Source organism: Clupea harengus, chromosome 7 (genome assembly GCF_900700415.2).
Source record: "Clupea harengus chromosome 7, Ch_v2.0.2, whole genome shotgun sequence".
Lineage (NCBI taxonomy): Eukaryota > Metazoa > Chordata > Actinopteri > Clupeiformes > Clupeidae > Clupea > Clupea harengus.
The window spans coordinates 26,996,781-27,023,717 of record NC_045158.1 but is presented as its reverse complement, the minus strand read 5'-3'; the positions used below and the strand labels follow the sequence as shown (position 1 = coordinate 27,023,717).

The following is a 26,937-nucleotide window of genomic DNA, read 5'->3' as shown; positions in this document are numbered from 1 at the left end:
AGTGTCTCAGTGACATTACACTGAACACCCAACAACGAAATGTAACTTATAGTTGTACTTGTGCTGTGCCTTAGCTTATACATTGGTAGGCGAGTTCGGCATGGTAGATCAATCAAATTGTTGCGTAGAGCTTCTATGGCGTATGTAAATTCTTGTGTCCACGCCATACGATATGTAAATACAGGATTACCTGATTAGCTGACAGACCAATTGAAAAAGACACAAATTATTGACATGGTGTTGACCAATGAAATGGTGGGTTATGTGGGAATGGGCAGGACCGTTGTATGACGATACAGGAAGAATTTCAACAAAGGGGAAAATAGAGTAGGTTCTATCGTGCCCAACTTGTTTCTTAGAACTAGAAATAACTTACTGAATGTTTTTTCACGCTTTGTTTAGTGCTTCGAGGATGCGTCCCCCTCCATCTAACCTACATTCCAAGAATTGTTGTTAACGTCCGGAGTAAGCTATTAATGCTGCCACCTCGTCGACTGCGTTCGGGCTATTTAGTGACCACACTGCAATTACTCTGTTAAATTTAGATGTCCAAATGTAGTCTATGACTAATCGGCTTGACATGAGTAATGAAGCTGGCGACCACGTTGTTATTACGCGCTGCATCTATTTTAGGTAGGATACTAGATTATACGGTGACAGGCAAATTGACTAATTCATTTAATCCATGAGAAACGGGAGTAGGCCACGTTCAGCCAGTCGACACCATCAACAATTATTACGGAGATCATTACCTGCTACCTAACAATTAAGTAGGAATCTCCTAATCTCACACGGGCTATGGTCATTGCTTTAGACGTGCTTTGTACAAGTCAATCATGAATATAGCACAACAACCTAAATCACGATAAAAAAAGTCGGAACCTTAAAAACAATGGTTAGTGTAGGGTATAATTGAAGTAATTGAATCTGTGATTATCAAATCATTCAGAATTGACGAACACTTTCCACATGCATCCTCATGCGTTTCCTCATCGTCTACGTCATCGGACTAATCATGTTTTCATGATCCAACCTGCGAAGGAGGAGTCTGTAGTATTGCGAAACTACGCGGTGTGCATCAAACTCTGACGGGACAGTCGGTGTTGTAGTAGCTTTCAGAACATTCGAACGCATTTTCACAATACGTAAACGCAGTTCATTGCCAGCCTTTGACAAATAGGCTGGACCCTCGCATTGATCTGACCCGAGGGCTTCGAGAATGTCTTTAGCAGATCAGAGCCAACAATGGTATCCTACGAGTGTACAGGTAACAGTGTTCCAAGCAAGGAACTTGAGAATCAAAGGCAAGAATGGCACCAACGACGCGTACGCCATCATGCAAATGGCCAAAGACAAATTTTCAACGTCGGTGGCAGAAAAATGTGTGGCACCGGTTTGGAAGGAAGAAGCCTCTTTTGACCTGCCGCTCTTCCACCAAGGCAATGCCGACCGCTGTACTCTGCATATCATCGTAATGCACCGGGCGCTGGTGGGTCTGGATAAGCTACTTGGACAGGCAGTCGTCAACCTTTTGGACCTCCACGATAACAGGTCCCGGAAAAAGAGCGAGTGAGTATGTTATTGTTGTAAAAAAAAAAAAAGGGAAACGAGAAGGTGTATTGTAAGAGGTACTGCACACTTAAATGGGTTTTTGAGCTGTAAACTAAAGTATATGACTGCACTATGATGAAACGCATCAATGCTGGTGCTGGTACAATTTGGCATTTTATGGGTCTAAAATGGTTCAACACCCCATCCTGCACCTTGCAAGACAGATGCTGATGTAGTCGACTGTTTGGAACTTCTCTAGGTCATGAAATGGGCGGCTCTCCCCAACCCCCTCCACTCTCACTTTTTAAAAGCCAATTGACAGGGGGGGCCATTGGGCCCTGTGAGGCGGACCCCAGGAAGGAGGATTTTGGCCCTCGCCACTGACAGAAGAAATCTATGGAAAACATGTCTGTGGCAACAGTAGATACACTATTGGCAAAGAAAAACATTCTGGACCGAAAACATTCAAACTATTTGGAAGTGCACCAACTGTAGTTCAGGCGCCATAGCCGTTGCCTTTTTATTATAGCGGTAATTCTGTCAATATTAACACCAGCATTGATGTGTTTCATTAAAGTTCAGTCATATCATTTAGTTTACAGCTCAAAACACACTTTTAAGTGTGCTGTATCTCTTTGAATAGTTGTGTTCAAATGGGAAAAAAGTGTACAAAAACGGCAAGTAGACTGCCATGGTGGTTGGGAGCATTATCTCATACGCTTAAAGGCAAAGAAACAAATTAAATCACTTTATGGTTTTTGTATATTTCTCCTGAGTAGGCCCAACCAACATTTGCTAAGTGTTCCGAACATGTTAGTGTTGCGGGGGGAGCAGAGGACACATAAGTTGTTGTGGATGGTTGAGCCAGCGGTCTCCTAGGCAACCGCAGACTTGTGTTACCTGTGTGCCTAGAGGACGGGCACCATGACGCTTTGGAATCACAAAGCTGAACTCCTCCTCCTCCTCTTTCTCAGACTCCCATTACTCTTGTTCACACTCCCGCTCCCCTGTTTACTGACGCCGTGCTGAATCTCAACCAAAACATGATGTGTTGTAGTGTCATCAAGGCACACCCAAATTAGGGGAAGTTTGACCCTTAAAAGGGCATTGTACATGTACAGGTAACCACTTGAACAGTTCATTCATAAGGAAATTGTTGTCCTGGCTTCTTCAAAATAAGGTCGTTTTGAAATGTCAAACATATGTGGCAAATGGCCATGCTTTTGATATTTATCAGGCTGTTGCTGAAGGACAAGGACATCTTCCTTCGAAAAGAGAATGCAGGCAGCATAACTTTACTTTTGGCTAATTCTTTTACTAAGTTGAACACAGCTTGTCTTGCTGATAGGCTGATCTTCCAATCTGACCTTAGTATGAAATACATTTTGGGACATTATATATTACAGACAGCCTACGTTCTAAGATGTTACGGTGGGAAGACTTTATGCTGTGAAGTATTTGGAGGAACATGTCGTGGACCAAGTTAAATATGAAACATTTGTCCACATCTCCACTGGCAGTACATGAAGGTGTTAAAGGTGATGCCTGCGATTCTGGCGACAGGTTGTTGATATTTGTGATCAATAACATTTCAAATGACATCCCTTCTTTCCATGCCCCTGAAGCAGTGTCTTGATTAGCTGGCATAGTGCATGGCTTGGTCCGAGCCACTTTGTTTTTATAGAGGCAGGACTGTGTACAGAGCACAGCTAGAGGACTGTGAGGAGCAATTAGCTGAATTTTACAAAAAATGTGTTGGATTAGAATCATTGACTGTACCTGTTGCTTTGAAATGATCTTTTACCAGAATCTTCTTCTAGAGAATTTGATCTAGCCCTGTAACCCAACTAGACTCAACAAGCCACCCTCTGTCATCCACAACACCGCTTGCTTGCTTGTTTTGAATTTTCTATTTCTGCTGATCCTTGGCTTTTTTTTGTTGCTGTGTTTACTCTGACGACTGTGATGTGCCCAGATTGAACTCCCGTCAAGGGCAGTCTTTCATGCGCAAACATTCACCCAAGCCCGCGCGTTAGAGCACTGCCCTCTCACATTCCAGCGTGCCACTGGGATGCTGTTACATCTGAGCCTCACCCAAGACATAACCAAGTCTAAAAAACCCTGAGCTAGACTCACAGTTGAGAGGGAAATACTCTGATTTGATGTCTCTAGTGGCCTGCGTTACAATCTCATCAAGAAAAAATGGCCGACCCCTGTAAGTGGGGTTTATCTGGGCTTTATTGGGAAAGGGTGGGCTTTATCTGTACTTTCGTGTCTTTCTTCTTTTTTAACTGCTGAACTCTGTGGATTCCACCTCTCCAACAGAGCTGAAAGAACCCCCGTCAACACTGAGTTTCTTTAGTCGGGGGGGAGACTGGGAGGCGCGGACCCTTGATAAGGGGTTTTGGGACCTGGGTCTTTGAAGGCTTCCAGCAGGGACCCACCCAGCTACACTTCATTAAACAGGCATTTTAACAAGGCCCCCCGCTCCCCCCTCAGCATCCCCTGCCTGGCCCTTTCACAATGTTTTAGCAGGAAATAAAGACTCTATTCAAGCTTTGTTTGCTTAAAGATGACATTGGCGCTGTGTAAACATAATGTGACTTGGCGTTTCACTATGGAGTCTCCAAATAGTAGTTTAGATAAGACGTTCAGGTTTTGAATTGAATTTGTCCTGAAAAACATACAAGACGTTCTTACGGGATCTTCTAATGACGAAAAGTAACTTATTTGCTTCTTGACTCTTGTTCAGTTTTCGTACTGTTCTTTTAATGGGAAGTGTGTTGACCTGATAAGATAGCCATTGTTGGCCTGTTCGGTTTCCTCCTGTAACCTCTTTGATAATGCTGCTTATTTACACTTGCTCACAGTCTGAGTCATTTGAATATATCAGGGCATGGACTGGAGGGAAAAGTTAGTGCCATGTTTTTTTTTCATTCTCTGGAGTAAACATGTGTTTCACATCACATGCATGGTGACAGATACTCAGATAGGGCTGTGCAATAGGGATGCACAAGCACTGGTGTTTTGTGTCCCTAATACCTAATACTGTGACTAATAGTGTGCATGACTAACGGTATGCGTGACATAATGTTGCAATGTCGAAACTCTGTCCGATAAAACTGAGTCCCTGTTGTGGCTGTATAGGTTCATAAACGTTTTGACCAGATGCTGGTGTAGATCACATCACATGTCCTTATTTTGTCTTCCTTTGAAGATAATAAGTAAGGCAGTCAAATGATTAAAACAATTAATTACATGCTTTTGGATTAATTACTCTAAATGAATAGCTTGTATCATTTGCCATGAGAAGCATTTAAAAATCGTGTCAGATTTGCCAATGATGTGATGGCAAGAAGCGTGCAGTGGGAGAAATACAAACTGTTCCTGCAACCCAAACTGGCCACTTTTCAAATCCAATTCATGTCATCCGATTAATCTGCATCTTTTCTTTAAGCGTTATTTTTTCTATAATTCTTTAATTGAAATGAATGCGTTATTTTGACAACCCTAATAATAAGGGAACATGGTGTTTTGTTCCGTTGGCGTTATACCTGTGCCCTGGTTCACCTGTGTTTACCAGTGACCCCTCCGCCAGTGACCCCTCCAGCAGCCAGTGAGGTTGACCCCCCCCCCCCCCCCCCTCCAACAGCCAGTGAGGTTGACCAGCCCCCTCCAGCAGCCAGTGAGGTTGACCAGCCCCCTCCAGCAGCCAGTGAGGTTGACCCCCCCTCCAGCAGCCAGTGAGGTTGACCCCCCCTCCAGCAGCCAGTGAGGTTGACCCCCCCTCCAACAGCCAGTGAGGTTGACCCCCCCCTCCAACAGCCAGTGAGGTTGACCAGCCCCCTCCAGCAGCCAGTGAGGTTGACCCCCCCTCCAGCAGCCTAGCGTGGCGTAGGAAGCTAATCCTCTGCATTTGCATACCTCTCCGCGTGTTGGCTTTTCCGGGTAGCCTCGTTATCACGGTATTATCCCATGTGATCGTGAACATCAGAGCCACCTGGGCTTGTGAGTTGTGTGCCTTACCTGAGGCGTGTCGGTGGCCACAGTAGTCATCCGTGTAATGGCCCTAAATTAGCTCAGGTTGATGAGTACAGGACACGGGCATGGTCACCTAATGACGTGTTTCAGTGGGTGTGTATTGTATTGAAGGCATCAAAACATACGATGTCACATTTTCACAAATAGAATTGAACAAGGCAAACATACACCCTTAAATTATGTAACTGGGTTAGTCAATGTTCATCATAACACCTAAAGTATGAGAATTCACTCTGTGGCTGATCTTTAATTTGTTTATGTAACATGTTGAACAGGAAGAACCAGTGAAGATGGCTCCTGTACTGAGAGCTTTTTTTTTTTTTTTTTTGCACGACTCAGCAATACTCGTGTTAAGCACATGTGTTAATCACTCAAAACAGGTTAGATTTGTCATTTGATCTAACGGCTGTCAGGCTTTTGTAATGGAATTGTCAAGTACGGTGTACCTAATCTGGCTTCATTTATGACGAGGCGCCTTTTATGGCTACCATAACAGGGTGTACCAAGGGCGTCGCTTGCATAAATGACTTCATTGTGTTTACTGTACTCACGTCTCTTTATCAGTAGACTTCATGTTTCATGACTTTCGTCAATGGGGCAGCTTTATGAGTGCCATATAGAGGCCGTTTTACTCTCTCTCTGACGTCCCCCCCCCCCCACACTCTCACGGAGTATTGAATTCCACCCTTTTCTCCCATAGTCACTGGCATCATATTACTGTCTTGCTTGAGGGTAAAGTTGATATCCCAGGGCTTGACATTGACACTGAGGGCCTGGTTCTCACATCGCTACAATTCTTTTGTCCTTCACGGAAACTCTGCTGCATGTATTTTCTCCCCTCAACGCAGCAGGGCAAACCGCTGAGAAAACATTGTGGCCATACAACGTCCGCGATCAAATTCCATTCTTTGGTATCGGTGATTTGATGTGACTCAGCTAAGGGCATGTTCTCACAATACATGGACTCAGCAGAGTGGAACGTGTTGACACGCACGCACGCACGCACGCAGGCACAGGCACAGGCACACGCACACGCACACACGGGTTACAGAAGATGATTGATCAAATACACCCAACAAAAGTGACCCTCTTATTTGATACAGAAGGAGTGTAGACATACCAAATATTAACACTAAATGCTGCTGTTAGTTAGCCTAAATGCTGCTGTTAGTTAGCCTAAATGCTGCTGTTAGTTAGCCTAAATGCTGCTGTTAGTTAGCTTAAATGCTGCTGTTAGTTAACCTAAATGCTTCTGTTAGTTAGCCTAAATGCTGCTGTTAGTTAGCCTAAATGCTGCTGTTAGTTAGCCTAAATGCTGCTGTTAGTTAGCTTAGTTGCTCGACCACTTAATCTACAGGAAAAGCACCAAAGTGTCATGAGTTTTAGGTTTTTTTCCCCTAGGGAGTACACAGTTTGATCAAAGATACGTACTTTACCTGTACTACAGTCAGTTTTGGATAGAAGTGTCTTTTTTATCAAATATATGTGAAGGTGTGTAAATTCTTTTTAGTAGTCCAGTAATCAAACAGAATAACAAATATACCTGGCCTATCGACAGCATGGATATACAAACCCAAGCTAAGCCTGTCTTGTCTTAGATGATTGTTTGTTTGATTACTTTAAATATAGATGAGTACCTACAAATGGACTCAAACACCACTGCATACAGAACAAACCTTCAGTGCAACGAGAAAAGTAGCCAACGACCAAAATAGCCTTCATGGATGTGAGGCGCTGTTGTGGAATTCAGATTGAAAATGTATATCCACTTTTTCAAAGGAAAACAAATGTGCTAATGATGACTGAAGAGAAAGCGACTTGATTGAATTGAATCATTTATCCTTTTATTCAAATGCTGTATCACACACATTTTGAGGGAAGTTAAAATAATTTATATTCGATATTAGGTAACTAATTTATTTTAATCTCATTCCTAGAACTGGTAGAACAGGACTGCTCAGGTCCCAAGGTATTTCCACCGAGGGCCTCAGTTTCAGGTTTCTCAGTAAACACTGATATGTGTGGCGCTTTGTTTACCTAGCAAACAGCAGCACCGTATTTATGGGAACGCAGCGCCTGGTTTCTGTTAAACCTCCGAATGCTCTGTGTTTCCCTTTATCACTGTGAAAGAAGGAAGGGCAGAACCTTTAGTGAAGTAAAACGGCGTGTTACTGAAACAGGAACACTGTTGTGTGTACCGCGTTGCACAAGTGGAAAAGGGCTGTGGGGGATGGGCCTGTGTGAGGCTCACAGTTGTTGTATGGTTTGGCGTAGCTCGCGTCAGGAGACAGATAAGGTTTTCGCAGCAGTGTAGGCCATTCCTGTGTACCTCACATGAAGGCCTCCCCCACAGCGCTGTATGGTTCGTTGGAATGCAGGCTGGCCTTCACTCCCTTTTTATCCCTGCTGAATTCCCCTTTTCCAGGGAACGTTGATGTGGAGAAGGCTGTAGTTATTAGTGGTTTATTAGTGACATTCTGAGGGCTGCTGACTCCAGAGAGACTATGGGTTTCTGGCGGCTGTGAGGATGCGCTGTCTGACAGCCAAACCATGAAATATTGATGGCATCTTCCTCCTCCCTCCTGTGCAAGGGCATTTGACTTCACTACTGACTTTCCATTTGTCATGCTTAATAAAAACTCATGTCTGGTCTTTCTGTAGTTTGAGCAAATTTGGGCCATTTGTAAGGAATTCTGGATAATGGCTGCGTGCTATGAGATTTTGAGGTCTACCCATCATAGCTGTATTCTCCATTATTTTTCAGATGGTTGCTTGAAATATAGCAGTAATGAAACAATACCACTGAATGGAAAAATGGCTACTTTCATGCTGCTTTGATTATTGTTCTCTTTGATTGTGAAAGCTTCCCATGTCACCTTCCCACGGTAATGAGGAACTGTGTTGATTGACTAAAACGTAGTGTGGTCTGTCTGGTTTTGTGCCAGTGAGAAAATTAGTGTGGCAATGGACTTAAGTCTATAGTTATTTATTCATCGTCAAGCGCTTCAGTCAACTATTTATTGTCAACCAGTTCTGATACTTGAAACGGATATGAATATTAGTAGGCCTACCTATAGTCAGTGTGACACAGGTTAAGCTCCATGTTTCAGTTCTCTCTTTACCTCAGTTACCAAAGTGTGTATGTGCTGGTGAAGCACCCTTTGTCTGTGTGTGTGTGTGTGTGTGTGTGTGTGTGTCTCTCTCAACTTGGATTTGCAATTGCAAAATACAGTTTGGTAAATACATTTGCGTAGATGCCCTCTTATCGCTGACTAAACACGTTGACATGCGTTAATTCATCTGCATGGTAGTTGTTGAGTCAGCTTCATGGCTTTATGCTTTTCAGCTAGACAACCAGGGGCGTACCTACAGGGGGTGCAGCAGGTGCGGTCGCACCTGGGCCCGTGGGTCTTGGGGGCCCGTAGACATTGCCAAAAATACTGATGTACACCCATATTCAGCGAAATAATTACACTGGCAAAAAACGCTACAGGTAGGTTAGTGACCCACCATGACAGTTTCAAGTGTTATATGCGGAATATGCGCGTGGGGGAGGGGGCGTGGCGGCGGCGGCGGTTAGTGATCTACTCTGACAACTTCACAGTTTCAAGTGTTATAGGCAGAATATGTGCACGGGGGGAGGGGGCGTGGCGGCGGTTACAAACATGAAAAAAAGGGGATACAGGACTGTAAAATGTTTGGGAACCACTGCCTTACGCCACTGACTAGGGCCCGTCATAATAGCCTGCACCTGGGCCCGTCGTAACTACATTACGCCACTGTAGACAACAGTGTTGTATTTGCAAGGTCAAATGTATCCATGCACAGCAAATAGACATTATGTGGTACACTGATGCTGTCCATTATAACTCTTATCACTACCCATCCAAATGCAGGTTCACTGATCTTTCCCTGTCCACAGACCTGTTTCATTTCTGTGCACAGCAACATCCCTGGAGCCACTCGAGTGAGAGTGTGTTTTGACATCAATGTTGTTGTGTCACAATGAGGAAAAGTGCTTTCCAGAACAGCCCTACCTTTCCTGTGCGTGTGTGTGTGTGTGTGTGTGTGAGTATGTGTGCAAGCGTGTGTGTGTGTGTGTGTGTGTGTGTGTGTGTGTTGAATGCGGATTGTATTGACCGGAGGAGGAGATCAGTGCAGAGGCCACACAAAGACATAATTGTCTGTTTTTATCAGCTTTCAGCCTTGTGGCCTGGAGCTCGCTGGAACAGGGGGACCTTCACAGAATGCAGTAGAGTGTGCTAGTCTGATGTTGAAAAGGGCTCACAGAAAAGTCCCTGTTCTCCTTGTAACATAATTACTTAAGCCATGCAATTATGTCCAGAGTTAGGAGGAGTGTAGTCTATTTTAAGATTTGACCTCAAAACTATTGAGAACATCCATGTTTTTGTGTCATCGTTTCATTTCGGGTTTTTTTTCTACACCCGGGTGATTTGACAAAACATTGGTGGTCACGTGAGGCCAAAAACAGGAGGACCGTAGTTACCGCTGACTTCAAAAACTTTGGAGCGTGGTGCTTTGAAAGTGGATATATGCTATATGGTCACTGAAGGACAAATGATTAATTGAGTCTTCTGTTATGCTCTCTCCTTGTTACTCTTCCCTGCAGTTGGTTCAAGCTGTTGGATAAAAATGGGAAGGCCGACAAGGACCGTGGAGAAGTTCTGCTGGACATCCAGTTCATGAGGAACAACCTGACCGCCAGCATGTTTGACCTCTCCATGCAGGACAAACCACGGTCTCGCCTGGCCAAGCTCAAGGACAAGGTCCGGGGAAAGAAGAGCGATGGCTTCTCTGACTCCGCGTCCGCCATTGTGCCTTCAGTCAGTCAGGTGCTAACCGACAGCGAAGGGGAAGGGGACGCCCACACAGACTCTCCGAGCACAAAGAAGAAGTCCAAACTCAAGTCCTTATTCGCTCCCAAGTCCAACCTGCAACGCAACCATTCCCAGTCCATGTCCGTCTTGGGAACCCTCCCAGAGAAGAACTCTCCCCTCAGTGCCAGCCGATCCTCTGGCCTTAACGTTGAGTCTCCTGATGGTGAGTGTTTCATACCTTTTTTGTACATCACATTAGCATCAATTTTCTGTATATTTTATATCTATCTCTATCTCTCTCTCGCGCTCTCTCTCTCTCTCTCTCTCTCTCTCTCTCTCTCTCTCTCTCTCTCTCCTCTCTCTCTCTCTCCTCTCTCTTCTCTCTCTCTCTCTCTCTCTCTCTCTCTCTCTCTCTCTCTCTCTCTATATATATATATATATATATATATATATATATATATATATATATATATATATATATATATTTTGATCAATTACTATATATACTGTATACATATATGATATTTTCTCCCTGCTTACTTTTCACAGTGAAAAGGAAGATCGGTCTTGGCAAGTTTGGTCTTGGTCATAAACGCACAGGGAGTAATGACAGCAAGGCGTCCCAGGGCCCCTTCTCCCTGCTAGGCCGCTCCAAGCAGGGCGCCGCGGACCCGAACAGCCTGTGCATCAATGGCAGCCACGTCTACTCCGAGGAGGCCGAGAACAAGAGCGGCTCCACCCTCAGCCTGAACAGCTCCGGACAGGGCTCCGTGGAGGACGTGAGGAGGCAGCACGAGAGGAACGTCTCCGACGCCTCCACCGACTCCTTCAAGGCCCTGAGCATCCCCACCTACAAGCAAGAGACGCAGGAAAAGAAAGGCAACGCACAGCAGCGCCTCAGAGAGGATGATGAAGAGGAGGAGAGGGAGTCCGAGACGAAGATGCAGGCCGAGGAAAAGCAGAGGCAGGCGGAGGAGAAGCGCAGACTCGCAGAGGGAAAGCGGATCCAGGAAATGCTGCACCGGCAGGAGGAGCAGGAGAAGAAGCGGATGCAGGAGCGGCAGAGGAAGATAGAAGAGGAGGAGGAGAAGAAGAGAAAAAGAGAAGAGGAGCGTAAGAGGCTGGAGGAGCAGGAGGAGGCGAAGCAAGCAGAAGAGCAGGAGCGGAGGAGGCAGCAGCAGCAGGAGGAGGCGCGGAGAGCCGAGGAGCAGAGGCACCATGAGGAGACCCGAGTAACGGACAGGATCTCATCTCTGTTCGGCATCGGGAGGAAGAAGGAGGAGAAGAAGGAGGAGCAGCACCAGGAGAGCCCCCCGACCGCAGCTCCTCGTCGCTCAGCCAAGGAGCTCGAGGTCCCCGCCTCTACAAACCCCTTCGAGGAGATCCCACTGAGCCCAGACCCACCCAACCCCATCGCTGGCCAGGGCCCAGTGGAGGTCCAAAGAGGAGTCCTCGGCCCCCACGCCCCAAGCGGAGGCTTCCCCAGTCGCACGGCCAAGGTGTCTGCCGTCAAACCAAGGTGAGTCTCTCTCTCTTAATGCCATTTATGTCTGTCAAAGGGTGCTTTCCGTGTTGCCAAGAGGCACTTTGCTGGGATCCTTGGGGAGAAGTGGCATCATGAAGGGTAAGTTGAGTCATCTATTCATGCCGTTGGTCATGGTGGTTTATAGCTGGGAGCTGCTGCAAATCAAATCCTCTCCAAATCCTCTATACTAACGGTCTGATTAGCAGCCTCTTGGCTCCGTGAGGTTCACTTTACGTTATATGAGCTGTGCTGTGCTGGTTTATGCTGGGTCACAAGCCGTCTCTGTCCACATACAGAAAGGTGCTATGCTAGTAACTCTTCGCTGTCCACATACAGAAAGGTGCTATGCTAGGAACTCTTCTCTGTCCACATACAGAAAGGTGCTATGCTAGGAACTCTTCTCTGTCCACATACAGAAAGGTGCTATGCTAGGAACTCTTCGCTGTTGGTTAACCAGGGATGTTAAAGGGCTATTGCATGGGAAGATGCAACTGCTGAAGGATCTTCACAAAATCTTTTATAAAATTGTTTCTTTATTAAATGATTTCTCTTATGTTTTCGGCACAGACTTGTTAAGTGCTGTATAGTTGACACAGTATATGATAAATAATATCAACTACTTAAATCCATTTATTAAAACAGTTTATCAACAAGATGTTAAGGTTCACACAGAATACAGATGGTATGCATTGAAAACTTCAAAGAATGATTTAAATAATGCTACTGAGTCATTTATACTATACAAACAATAATACAGTTTGTGTGGACATGGGTGGGTTGGTATTCGTCTAGTGGTGTTTCCAGAGACCAAAGCATTTTCAGCACAAATAAGGCCATGAGATTGGAATGACATATGTGGTTAGCAGTATCCAAGGCAGAATGTTCTCATTTTACCACCAGGTGTCACATTAACACAACATTACATCGCGTCAGCAGGGGTTGAGCGCACTCTTGTCAATATTCCTCCACAAAACAATCAATGGCATCCATTCTGTCAGCTTTATTCAATGTTTGTGTAAGTGTACACAACCTTCCAGTATCAGTCTCTGTTCTGTTATTATGTAGCCTGTTCTAAAGACCCTTTCACCAGATGGAAAAGGTGGGCAGGGCTGGTGTGTGCTTAATAAGGTGGAAGGGCTGCCTATGGAATGCTTATGAAGGGATCATACTTCCTCTCTCCACCTGGGGGCGCTGTTTACAGTAATCGCTGTCTGTAGTAATGTGGTGGTCAAAATGTGCTTATGTATCTATAATCATGTGATCATACTAGTAACTAACTTTTTCAAGGATTCTTTCCATGATTTTTTTTTCTTGTGATGTGTTCTCACATTGGCTTGGCACTCCTCCAGATTCAAACACAAATATTCCTCCTCTTCCCTTCTCACTTTATTCTCTACTCTGTTGTTCAGAATCAGAATCAGGCTGGCTGCTCAGGCCAGATAACCTTGAGAAATCACTTCTTTCTTTTTTATTAACCTTGAGAAATCACATTTGTTGAACGGTCAAGTAGCACAACACAGACTCCAATTGATTATTTTGAAATGTCCCGCGTTAGCTCAGGCTGATCCTTGCTGACTGGAGTAAATGACTCTAATGGCTCAGGCCATTCTGCCTGGAGTGGGAGCGACTGATCAGACCAGTTTGGTGACTTGTTGTTGATTGGTCTACGGTGGTGGAACGGAATTGGGTGTGCCTGATGCCGTGGTTTTGGTATGGAGCAGAACTGGTTAAGGATGTAGAAGTCTCACAGACAGGGACGAACTTGCATTGTGTGAGTGTGAGTGAAGGTGCCGGCTGGGGCTGGAGGATCTGTTTTGTTTTGTCCCAGTTTTTTATTTGTAGCTCGGATATATATTTTCAATCATTCAAGTGGTGAGTCAGTTCATCTTTAATCTGTCAATTCTACATTTTGGAACTAAGTGATCAATTGTTTTATGATTGCCTAGAAGTGTTTGTCAAAGTAGCGCTGTGATTTGTGTACTTTCTATTGATAATTTATCTGGCATGTGTAGCTCACCATATCAGGCCTGGTAAGGAATAGATCAGACCAAGTTGGATGTTTGTAGTCAATATATGCAGTAGTCCATCACTATTTCTGAAGGTAAAGCTGTAACACTGCCTAAATATAAAGAGTTTGAACATGATATTTAAACTTAACATGACATGACATTTAAACTTAACATGACATGACATTTATACTTTGCTGGCCACAGAAAAAGAGCCTGGTACAAACTGGGCACAGTGTTTCACTAGAGATATTAATGCAGAATTAAGTATATTATGTGATTAAGCAGTACAAATGCACACATGTGTCATGTCAATAAAGCTTTTGAAATTGAATTAGAAATTAAACTGGATTTAGTCTGTAGCCAGACTAATGAAAAAAAAGATTAAAAGTAAAATCTTTAGAACATTACTTTATAAAGAAAAATGAAGACCATTCTACAAGAGTGGTGTTGTTGTTTTTAACTTGTACACATTTGATAAAGAATTGTATATACTTTATAAATATTCTCTACCACCTTTACATTTCTGTAGAAATACAATCATGAATGGTGATGGACTTTTAGTATTGTGATTGTGAGGACAGTGATGAATGGATTAGCTGGTATGATGACAGTCGGACTGTGGAAAGGAACTGATGTGTAGACGTTGTGGTTTTATTTTTCTTCTGGTCCATGGCAGATTGGCAGAGTGGCAGAAGCCTGAAACTGATTTAGATAATCCTCCCCCCCCAATCCGATACTACGAATACCCAAAACCAGGACCAGGTCTCCCCCTCCTCCCTGCTCTCTGTCTCCTCCCCGTCTAGTGTCCCCTCAGACTCCTTCGATATGTTCTCCACCACACCTGAAAGAAACAGCAGCGCCATGTTTCCACCTGGACCTCGTGGCGCAGATGAACAATATAGACTTACTGCTCCAGTGGACCCCCGACATGGACGTGCTTCCCCTGGAGCCACAGCTTCCTCCGGTGTCCATCTGAGCTCCGTAAAAGAATCCGGCCAAGGGGCGGGCGTAGAGAGGGCAGGGTATCAGCATGCCCAAATGCCCGCTTTGCCGCTGCCCGATTACGAATCTCTGTTTCCAAAGAAGAGGCATGGAATTATGGGCCAGACTCGCTGGGATCACATCATAGCCGAGGTGAATCAGAGGCGATTGGAGCGAGCTGCCGACATGAGCGGGCCAGAGATGAGTGTCGATGGTCCTGTTGTAGAGCGTCCAGTTCTTCTAGAAACTCCTGTCCGTAAGGGGAAGTCCGCTGCAAACATGAGTCAAAGCCCCCTGAGACGGGAGGAAGCCCGGCAGGAAAGGTCTGGAGCAACGACGGGGTCTGGTGCCAAACAAGCTCTTCATAGCTCTGGAGCAACGACAGGGTCGGGTGCCAAACAAGCTCTTCAGCCTCCCAAGCCAACTGCTGCAGCTACACCAAGACAACAGGTTGAAAAAGAGACACTTGTTGCCAAACCTAGACAGGGTAATGAGAGAAATGTGGTCAGCGTAGAGCACAGGCTGCCTCAAGAACCTCCTGTACCTGCAGTCCGCGGCACACAGATTAATAATAATAATTCAGACAGAAAATCAGCAGATGTCTTAAAGGCTGACAAACAGCTGCCCTCAGTCAAACCCAGGCAAAAAACGCCAGCCAAAGAAGCAATGAAGAATGTCCAACCTGAAGCACACCACGATAGGAACACGGACAGTTTTCAGTCGAGAGACCATTGGAACATCCCACAGCCGAACACGGGTCAAAATGACCTTTTCTCAAGAGGTACGAAGAAGCAAATCGATATAGAGGAGCTGGGTGTGACTGCAGAGGATATTGACCACATATTTGAATCGCATCGTTCGATAGATACATTTTCCAATATTTCTCAGAGTGACACTGGTGAGTCTACAGAGCAAGAGCCGGACAAACCCGTGGAAATCATCCCAGAAACGTTCTCAAAGAAACGTCGAGCCCCCAAGCCTCCTGTGAGCGCAGGCCTAACTGGGAACGATTCTATGGAGAAACAAGGCGGACACTCTGGACAAATTCGGTCCGATGCTCTGAAGCCAGAGCCGGAAGTTAATACCCAGGATGCAACAGGACCTGTGGAGGAGCCGTGGGAACCAGAGCGTGTGTCCACACCGTCACCCCTTACAGCAGCATCCACTGATACCAGGCCAGAGAGCCCGAGAGCAGAGGCTGGAGATTCTGCCACCCATCCTGCTGGGTTAAAGACCCCTGTGCGGGCATGGGTCTCACCCACAGATACAGTACAGTCCGCCGCCCCTCAAAGCAGCAGTGGAGGGCCAATGTCAGCGTTACGCAGGTGAGACCGATTTTGTCAATTGTTTGCTGTAGTTTGACTAATGTCAATGTTATCCTTTAACTTGGCATAGGAGTATTGAGCGCCGTCAAATCTCTTGAGGAAAAGAGAAATGGGTCAAGCAGTGTCAGCCAATGTGAGAAACAATACACATCACACAGCATGTCTTGATTGTTTGATCAAGCAAATAATGATTTTTTTTTTTCCTACCCTTCATCTGTCAACAGTGACCTGCATCTGCTTTATATTTGGAAATGTATTTCTTGGTGTTGCATTATCTGCCGTTGTGGTGTGCGTCATGCAAAGTCATTCTTTACACTCCTGTGTGCTAAATCATCTTATCTATCATTTAATTTGGGTATTCCGGATGCATTCTTGGTATAATCTGTCACAGCTGCACCATTGTTTTCAGTGTTTCCGTATCTCCCCAGTGTCTGCCTAATCTTCATTTGGCTAAAGCACACAGCAAAGATGTATATGAAGGCCACGAAAGGTTAATGAAAATGGCAAGGTCCATGTGCAGCTGCATACACTGTGTCTGATGCTCCATTATTTATTTATTTATTTATTTATTTATTCATTTATTAATTAATGACTTTATTCGCCGGCATTCAGATACAGGTGAATAGTGATTTGAAATGGTTGCGTCAGACAAGAGACATTTCTAATATTTAGTTCTCAAGGACATTCTACAGCTGCAGTTTTGAGTTACAAGCATTTAAATGACTTCTATCAATTGTTTTTCAAAGGAGAGTGCATCGATGGGTGCTAAGCCACTGCAGGAATGTATGAAGCTGACGGGGGCTAACTGGGGGCTTGCTCGAGTATCTGTGCCATTCTGCTGTAGAGAGATGCATATTCACTTCAGACTTAACTAAGAACTCGGCTTGCTTGAGTATCTGTGCCATTCTGCTGTAGAGAGATGCATATTCACTTCAGACTTGACTAACATGCTAAACCTTTTTTGAGAAGTGTGAGAATTTTAGAGCCACACTCTTCTGTGCCTTTAATTTTGACCACCAAATGCTACCCTACATATAAAAGCAGTAGACTTATCTCAAAATCCCATGGCAAAATCCAAATCTGAAGTAAGCATGACATTTTCCGGATGTCCTACCTCTCTCTTATACTGTTAAATATATAATGTGGTTGTAATGATGTGATATCAAGCACAACAAGTGATTGGTACAATTTTTCCAACATGAATTATTGGTTTACCGTTAACCTGTGCAATATAACGAGAGTGACAGTGTTTTTTAATAGCAATGTGATCAAGTATCTTCAAGGGTACATGAGTGGGTTATTTATCCACCTGCAAATCCTGGTGACTGGACTGCTATGAATGGTTCTTTTTCCCTTTGTGTTCATATGGCTATGTACTCAGCAAACTGGTGTTGACCTGGACCAATTAATCCATTTATTTGGTACAAATGTTTGTGACATTGAAGGTAGCCGTTGAGAGTCAGGACTTTCATGGTTAACCCACCTTGTATTTCGTTGTCTTTTTTTGAACGTGTTTTTCCACTATACCTGGCTGCTGACCAGTCTGACAAGTTTGGTGCCTTCTTTTGATTGGTTGATGTGAGTTGAGCACAATGCGATTCAGTGCTTTTGGTATGGAGCAGAACTGGTTGTAGAGGGATGTCGGGTCACACAAACAAGTGACTAACTCGCATTGTGTATGAGCCAAAGCACAATCTCGGCTTAAGGAACTGTGTTCTTCTGTTGTTTCTGCTCTGGGATCTATTTTTGCCCTCCCAGTGGTGAGTCAATTTATCATTGATAGCTTGAAATATTCCTCTTGGGAATTTACAGAGCAGTGTATAGAATAGTTTTCATGGTGACTCGTAAGAGGAAGTTTGTTAGTCATTTTTCTGTTGCTAATTTGACTGTTTTGGGATGGTTCGCCTTGTGATTAATATCAGGGAGTAGGGCAGATAGCAGGTCTTACATATGGCGTGAAGACTTCCATCATCATATCTGAAGATAAAGATTGAGTGCAGACTCGAAATATAAACAACTTTTAAAATGGGGCCCAGAAAATAGATTTTTTTCCTCAGCATTTCTAAACATAAATGTAATTTCTTGCATAGTGTGAACTCGGTGTCTTCTGTTTGCTGAGACATGCTTCTGAGACTTTAAAATTCCGTGATAATTGGCAAATGTTGATCCACAGGAGATAGATTTTAATTAATACAGAGTAACACATGTGATGATCTACACTAGCATAACTGATGACATTACATCACAGCCTTATTTTAATACTAAAAAACCCTCCTTATATAACATGTATTTAAGGGAAAAATCTTAGAAATAGTGATGGAAGCTTACCAGTACTTTTATTTGCATTACCGCAGGATAACTTTTAACAGTTGTCTTCCTATCTCACGCTCACACTATTTTCCTTTTAGACCATAGCAACCAAAAATGTATTAAGTAAAGATTGGTAGAATGTTCAAATGCAAGCATCTCTTTTTATGTCTGTTCCTTGGCAGTGTCAGAAACATGAAACTGATATAATGAACCCCCCCCCCCCCCACAGATACTGGCCATACCTAAATCAAGGTCCTTTCCTCCTGGCTGTAATCTGAATCATTCTACTCGGTGCACACCCTGGAGGGAAATACCATTCCTCTCTCACTCCAAATAGTCTGACAAGCTGCTCAGCACCATCTACAGGTCAGTATGGAAAACTGGCCAGTTAGACGTGTGCTTTCGAGAGGTGCGCCTGCCTCGAGTCGTACCCCGCAGCTCATGAAGGAGACTGATGAAAGAAGAGAAATTGAGAGCGCAGGATACCAGCAGACCCAGAGGCCAGATCTGCCTATTCCTGATTACGAAACTCTGTTTCCCAAGAGGAGGCATGGAGTGATGGGCCAGGCTCGCTGGGATCACATCATGCTAGAGGTGAATGAGAGACAGATGAAGAGAGCTGCTAAAATCAATGGGACGGAGATGAGTGCCAGTGGTCATAATGAATCAAAAATGACCCGTTCCCCTGGTGGATCTAATCGGAGCACTTCACCACCACAGGAAACTCTAAGTAAAAGGTATGATAAACAGGTTGACCCCTGCTCCAGCAAAGCTCCCCTTCCTCGCATGACACTCGTATCTGATAAAAAGGTTGGCCCCAGTTCCAAACAGGCTCTACTGCCCCCTAAGCCAGTCGTGCCTGATCAAAAGGTTGGCCCCAGTTCCAAACAAGCTCTCCCGCCCCCTAAGCCAGTCGTGCCTGATAAAAAGGTTAGCCCCAGTTTCACGCAAGCTCTCCCGCCCCCTAAGCCAGTCCTGCCTGATCAAAAGGTTAGCCCCAGTTCCAAACAAGCTCTCCCGCCCCCTAAGCCAGTCCTGCCTGATAAAAAGGTTAGCCCCAGTTCCAAACAAGCTCTTCAGCCTCCCAAGCCAGTCTCACCTTGGCAGGCAATAGAGGTGACTACCATGAAAAACCTTTCACCTGTCAGTCCATCTGTCGAAAAGCCTTTCAAAGCGGCTAACAAAGTATTGATTTCTGCGCTGGAAAATGTCCAGAAGAGAGATTCACGTTTAAAAAAGTCACAAGATTTTAATGGAAATAAGAGGAAGGCACCCAGTGTTGTCAGTGGTCCTGGTCATCTAATGGAAGAACCCATATCGAGAGCAACAGTGCTTTCAGACACGCGTGTGATCAAGGCTCAAAGTGGAACACAAGAGGTACCTCATTTTAATTCCAGGCAAGTGAGGCCAACCAAAAGGCCAATGAAAGAATCTCAAAATGGGCAGTCAGAATGTGCCACGACAACCTTGAAGGAGGACGTTTCAGATCGTAATAATCAGCCTTTCACTTCCAATCATGTTGATTTATTAGAAAACATGTTTGAAGATGACCCCTTCCCTATTGACCAACTCCTTTCCCATGACCCTTGGCAATTACCACAGCAGAACATGAGCGAAGAAGTGTTTCTAATGAAAGGGGAAAAGATAGAATACGCGGGTGAGACACATGATAACTTTAGTAAGACTTTAGTTTATGATCTTCCAACAGATCCATTCTTTAATGGTTCCCAAAATGACTTGACCAGGTCTTCTGAACAGAATAGACCTGTGATAATTTCCAGAGTTGTCACACCCACTCCCCAAATTGCCCTGAAGAAACATCAAGCTCCCCTGCCTCCTGTGACCTCATGCCGTTTCGGCACTAAGGCCAAACCAGAAGGGAACACAAGAGAAAGTTCTGTGGAGTTAAAGTCTGATGTTAAAAGTAAGGATGATCTCTTCATGGAAAATAGAATTTCAGCTGTAATCAATGAGAAGAAAAGGAATGCAGAACGTGTGGACATATCCTCAGTTACCGTGGAAACTACTACCAAGACCACATTTGCTGAAACATCATCAAAGCAACAGGTTGAAGTGGGTATCAAGCCAAACCATTCACAAACTACTTCCTCTTCAGAGAAAAGTCCCCAAGAAAATTCCAAGAAATTGATGTCTGCACTGGAAAATGCTCATGAAAGAAACTCAGATCGAACAGCACCACTCCATTGTCCTAAGAATGAAATGAAGATTCTTAAAGGTGTAGTTGATGGTCCTGATCAGCCCAAAAACAAACCTGTACCCAGAGCAAGAAGACTGTGGGGTGCAAAAGAGATGCAGACTGTAAAATCCAAGTCATGTCATTCTGTAGAGCCAGGGTGTACTGCGAAAGAAAAAGATGACCGTGAATCTGTACTGAGACCTGCTACAGAGACCTTGGCATTGAAAGAGACAGAGGATACACATTCTGATTCCATTGAAGTTGAGACGGATAGAATCCCAGTCAATGACCCATGGAATATACCAGAACAGAGCACACATAATGACGGCCTGTGTATTGTTGACTCAGAGAAAAAGACAAAAATAGAAGATGGTTTTTTAACACCTGGTGACTTCGATAGTATTTTTGGATCAGCTATTCCAACAGATGCATTTTCTGAGAATTGTTCTGAGAAGTTCCCCGAACAGAATATAGCTCGGGCTGTAATAGAAGCTAGTACACCTGTTTCCCAAATTCCTTCTAGGAAACCAGCACCTTCACCTAGAGCACCTTCTCCTCCAGCACCTTCACCACCAGCAAGCCCAAGCTGCACAGGGAATAGTGAACCCTCTTCAGATGTGCTGACGTCGGCACCTGATATTATTACCCTGGATGCTGTCCTCTTGAAGGAGACTGTTGTAACCACACCCCGTGACGAACCAGTAAACAAAGAATCCTTTGACACAACCCCCATTTCACTATCTGGATCTATGGCAATAACACAGCCCGGGGGCTTACCAAGAGAAAAAGCCGGAGTAATTATCACGCCAAACCACACAGAAACGGCAGAGATACCTGCTGAGAAGACATTAACGCAGAATATGATGGAGGTCCTGGCAATGAGAAGCAGTCAACATGCAACTCTCTCTCAAATTGAGTCATTGGAAAATGCACCTGAGGCAGACACAGAAAACATAATTATTGAATGTGACCCTTTTACTAGTGACAAACGCCTTTCCAATGACCCAGGGAACTTGCTACTGCACGACAAGAGTGACGGCATCTTTGCACATCACATGAAGAATGAGATGCAAGTAGAAGAAGAAGATTTGTCACCAAATGAGTTTGACAGGAATTGTGAATCTGATATTCCAGAAGATCCAATTCCTGTATCTTCTCAGAGTGATTCAGCTATGACTACAGAGCAGAAAACTGCGATGATCATCCCAGAAGACAGCCTCTCCCCTTATGTTGTTTCAATGCAACATCAAGTTTCCTTACCTCACGTGAGCCTCAGCACAAGCTGTGAGGCCAGACCAGACGAACAAGAGCCTAGTTCCGATTTACTTAAGTCGGAACAGACTACAGATCCATGGAAAGAAGACACCTTGTCATTGGCAATCACAGCCACACCTGCCAAAGCCACATCTACTGAATCGTCACAGGAGCAAAGAATGTCTCTCTGGCCAAACCAAACACGGACTAGTCCATCTGAAGATCACCTGACTCATATGGGCTCGCACATCACAGGGAACATGTCTAACACCAATCCAGAGAAATATGTCGGAGAATCTACATCTCGTGTAGTTAAATTAGAGTCGAGTTGTAACACCCAGAACACTGTCCACAGTTATGAGACTGCTGACGCCCGAGGCATGGAGGGGCCAGGGGATGCAGAGACCATAGGCACATCCTCATCTTACTCAACGCCCACCAGAGGAACACCCTCATCTTACTCAACGCCCACCATAGGCACATCCTCATCTTACTCAACATCCATCAGAGGAACACCCTCATCTTACTCAACATCCAACAGGGCCAAATCTGACGCACCGTTGGAGAGAGATCCCAAGGATTCCGTAATTCCTAGTTCGACAGATACACTTTCTGAATTGTGTCAAACTGCCGGGTCCCCACAGCAGAGCAAACATGGAAATGTCCAGTCCTGTGTCCAGTCCAACGACACAGAAAATAATTGCAGAGCTGAACCAGAACACATCTGTGAGGCTCTGAAATGGGAGAGGGGTGCTGAGATTCGTGATGCTGTCCTTAGGGAGGACCTCACAGTAGCCAAAGAGAACCTGTGGGGGGGAGATCATCTTTCCACATCCTTTTCTTTCCCAGCATCTTTGCCATCTGCTGTGGCCACACCAGAGACACTTAGGGCAGAACCAGAAACATGCTCAACCCAGTCTGTTGGACCTAGGTCCCCTGTGTATGCCTGGATCTCACCGTTAGAGTTTCAGGCTGCTGCTGCTGCCTCTCATGGTAGCAGTTTGGGGGTAGCGCCGCCAAGCCCACTCAGGTGAGATAAGATCAGCTGTGTCTCATCTTTGGAGGTCACCTCCTCCCCCTCTCTTCCTTTCTGGGTGTGAGAAAAAAAAATCATCTGGGTGTGAAGATGGTTGGGATTTAAAATGCTTCTGCCATCATTAAAGGAGGGAAATGTGAGATGTGTTGACAGAGACTGTAGCGATAGCTGTGTTCACGGAATTGTGCGAATGGCTGCCGGCTGGTATCTACACCCAATTTAAACTGAACTGGTGAACTGCCTGAAAAGGTGTGATAAAATGTCTATGCTGTGTGTAGACTAAAACGTACCTCATCCTAAGTCTGACAGACCAGTCAAGCAAGTCATTTGTTTTTATTCTCTGTATTCTCTGGCATTTCATTACAATATTTTGGGTGACAAATAACATCCTTACATCATACACTACACTTAGTTGATTAAAACGGTACAGAGAAGATCATGCATTCTGATGTTTATTACAGATGATGCTCAGTCAGTGTTTAAAACAGAACACCCCTCTATTGTAATTTGTGTCATCTCACAAATGCACTGAAGCAAAATGATGAGGAACAGGCAATTTGTTACCCAGCTTGGCTGTGAGCACCAATCTCTCCAAGGTGTGACAGTCTGGCCTTTCCTCGTCCTTTTCCAACATTTGTCATACAATCTGTCCTTAACTTTATCTTGTGTCCATTCTGTTATCAGCTGCACTTTTTCTTTACAGCATGCGCAATGAGCAACACTCTTTTGAGAAATTTGTGAAAGTATTTTTTGTTTTGTTTCTTGATTGTATAAGCGAATGACTACATGATCCTTCTCTCTCCACAGGCCCCATCCAGTGAAGCCTCTGAGCTCGACAGAAAGCCAACAGCATCCCAGCAGCAGCAGCAGTAGCAGCAGCATTGCAGTGAGCAAAGACCTTAAGTCCATTAGCATCAGCGACACACCAGAGAAAGTCAAGGTAGGGCTCTGACAGGTGCTTAGTTCATGGCAGTTAATTACACCAATTATGGAACACAGTCATGAAAATGGATTATGAAACACATTTTTTGTCAGATCACTCTGGCTTCATATAGTTAGCAGAATTTATTTCACTCAAACTAATCTGTCAGTTGAGCATACCCTGTTGTGCTGATGATCTCTCGTCTCTCTCTCTCTCTCTCTTCCCCCCCACCCCCAATAGTTTGCAGACAGTGGCCCCTACACCCAGCTCACTCAGGAGGAGCTCATCACCCTTGTGGTCAAGCAGCAGAATGAGCTCACCAAGAGAGATGAGAAGATCGTGGAGCTGGAGGAGTACATCGATAACCTGCTCGTGCGTGTCATCGATGAGTATCCCAGCATTCTCATGTCGCTCGCAGCCGCCAAGGGCTTCCACTAGAGGGCGGTAGTGTGCATGGGAACTGAAAACCTTAAGGCTCCTCATATTTCTCTCCTCTCTCTCTCTCTCTCTCTCTCTCTCGCGCTCTCTCTCTCTCTCTCTCTCTCTCTCTCTCGCTCTCCCTCTCTCTCTGTCAGGCTTTAGTTTGTTTGTGTTGGGGGATTAAATCAATCTTTTGCACAAGGATTTTGCTTCCAGCTGGAGTCTCATTCTCTGGCACTACCCTTGGCTGTAATATGCACTTTTGATGGACTATCTGTTGATGGACTTCCATGAAGGGTGACGAATGAAGAATGGCAGTACTGTAGTTAATAATGCTGGAAATCTATAGTGGTGGTTATCAAGAAACCCAAGACTTATGTCAGAAATCAACGATAAAGAAACTGACTAATTAAATGTTGTTGTTTCTACAGAAGTTGAGTGGCTGACATAGTGTACATGAAAACTGTGCGTCACCCTGTGCTCTTAATTGTAACACTCAAAAATGACAGACATTCAGTTGGACCTTTTTTTATCGGTTAACAACTTAATTGTAACTGCTAATGACTGATTGACTGTGTTGCTGGGAGTGTAGAGAACTGGAACGTTCATGAATATTTATTACGCTGCTGTAAGGCTTACAAGTGTGTGTGTGTGTGTGTGTGTGTGTGTGTGTGTGTGTGTGTGTGTGTGTGTGTGTGTGTGTGTGTGTGTGTGTGTCTGTGTCTGTGTGTGTGTCTGTGTCTGTGTCTGTGTCTGTGTCTGTGTCTGTGTCTGTGTCTGTGTCTGTGTCTGTGTCTGTGTGTGTGTGTGTGTCTGTGTCTGTGTCTGTGTCTGTGTCTGTGTCTGTGTCTGTGTCTGTGTCTGTGTCTGTGTCTGTGTGTGTGTCTGTGTCTGTGTCTGTGTCTGTGTCTGTGTCTGTGTCTGTGTCTGTGTCTGTGTGTGTGTGTGTGTCTGTGTCTGTGTCTGTGTCTGTGTCTGTGTCTGTGTCTGTGTCTGTGTCTGTGTCTGTGTCTGTGTCTGTGTCTGTGTCTGTGTCTGTGTCTGTGTCTGTGTCTGTGTCTGTGTCTGTGTCTGTGTCTGTGTCTGTGTGTCCGTGTCCGTGTCCGTGTGTGTGTGAGATTATCTGTTGATTATGAGTAGGGCTTCTCTCTTGTGTACTGCTTTTCTTTACCTCCACACCTGGCAGTTTTTGGTCATGTGATCGACAACCTTGGCCAGAACAATGTGCTGCTGTTGAATGCGTCAGATTGAACGGCCTCTCACTCTGAGATAGCACAGCAGAGTTTTAACGCTGTCTTCTTCGCATACATTATTTCACAGTAAGGTCACGTTCTTTTAAAATAATATTTCTTATACTGTTTAGGTACCAAAATGCATTTAGGTAATGGCTTAGGAGCATTTTATTTTCTGCGCCTTTGGGATGCGTTCCTGCCATGGCCTTACATTCAAAGAATGTCAGACCGCTATATCTGACATCATATTAAGCCTTGCCATTTGTAACCGGGCTCTCCCTGTGTTTAATGGATCATTTGAGATGGGGGCAATATAAGTGCTGTGGTAAGTCATCTGAATAATGACTTGCAGGTTGTATTAGTGATGACCGTAGAGAAATGCTAATTCAACCAAAAACATTCCTCATTTATCTTCCATTCTGGTACATATATTTATCCAGTTATTTAATTGAAATGTTCCATTTTGTTTTGAACAATGCTGAATGTGTTGTGACCTAACATGACTACACTCAATGTTAACATGCTACATTACGTTTTTCTTAAGATTTTTTTCACTACATTATTTAAAGTGAATTGAGAATGAACCCAAATAAAGTGAAGGGAGCAGCATGCTGCCTGAATCAGTCACAATATCATAATCTTGTCCGGGGCGGTGCCTTGTTTGTTTGTCAATATGCAATACAACGACTGTCGGCTTGATGAAAATGAAATCACTTTTCCACTTTTCACCCAAAATGTCAAGTTAATAAGTTTGTTTTAATTTTTTTTAATTTTTTTTTGTGTTAAATGGCTTGACTTAATTTTTCTCATCATGCCTTTGTTATACTTTGTAGATCTCCCACTGTACTTGATCTTGCATATAGATATGAGCACATGCCTTTATGGAATGATGTATGTATGAATAAAGTGATTCTATGCAATCTTGCCTCTGCTCAAAATTATTTCACAGACTGGGCCCTCTGTTAAAGCAGCAATAAGGAGTTCTGTTCCAAAACTAGCACGGTAACTAACTAAAAGGTATGCAAACACACACACTAAAAGGTATGCAAAAACCTTGCAAACACCACTAACAGCCCAGTTGACACTGATAGAAGCTTGCCAATACACCAACTAGTGTCTTGGCAGTATAGCTTTCATTTTTGCAGGGTATTCCAGCCCGGTATACAGAACTACATAGGGCATGTCCTGGATGGCTAGTGGGGAAGACACAGGTGTTTATCTGTCCTGCACATGACCATATGCTATCAAAATGAATGTGAGGATGGAACCAAAACTAGTTGCCTATGAAACCATACC

The 26,937-nt window shown here is 44.4% G+C and overlaps 2 protein-coding genes across 2 annotated transcripts; both read left to right on the top strand.

The window, feature by feature from the left end:
- Positions 1–298: 298 nt before the first annotated feature.
- rab11fip1a (RAB11 family interacting protein 1 (class I) a) lies at positions 299–25,116 on the top strand. Its single transcript, XM_012822027.3, has 5 exons — positions 299–1,569; positions 10,223–10,653; positions 10,980–11,949; positions 23,875–24,007; positions 24,230–25,116. Exons 1-5 carry the CDS (start codon positions 1,220–1,222, stop codon positions 24,425–24,427), a joined length of 2,082 nt encoding a protein of 693 aa, XP_012677481.2. The 5' UTR covers positions 299–1,219; the 3' UTR covers positions 24,428–25,116.
- Positions 11,957–16,824, top strand: LOC122133041 (nucleolar and coiled-body phosphoprotein 1-like). Its single transcript, XM_042708329.1, has 2 exons — positions 11,957–12,335; positions 12,376–16,824. The coding sequence occupies exon 2, from the start codon at positions 14,790–14,792 to the stop codon at positions 16,272–16,274; it is 1,485 nt and encodes a 494-aa protein (XP_042564263.1). The 5' UTR covers positions 11,957–12,335; positions 12,376–14,789; the 3' UTR covers positions 16,275–16,824.
- Positions 25,117–26,937: the final 1,821 nt, after the last annotated feature.

Excerpts from the sequence above, each read along its gene's own strand:
- rab11fip1a (XM_012822027.3), top strand. The coding sequence starts at position 1,220 with ATGTCTTTAGCAGATCAGAGCCAACAATGGTATCCTACGAGTGTACAG. Across the intron at positions 10,654-10,979 it reads TAACGTTGAGTCTCCTGATG|TGAAAAGGAAGATCGGTCTT; the intron begins GTGAGTGTTTCA and ends TACTTTTCACAG. Across the intron at positions 11,950-23,874 it reads GTGTCTGCCGTCAAACCAAG|GCCCCATCCAGTGAAGCCTC; the intron begins GTGAGTCTCTCT and ends CTCTCTCCACAG.
- LOC122133041 (XM_042708329.1), top strand. The coding sequence starts at position 14,790 with ATGTTCTCCACCACACCTGAAAGAAACAGCAGCGCCATGTTTCCACCT.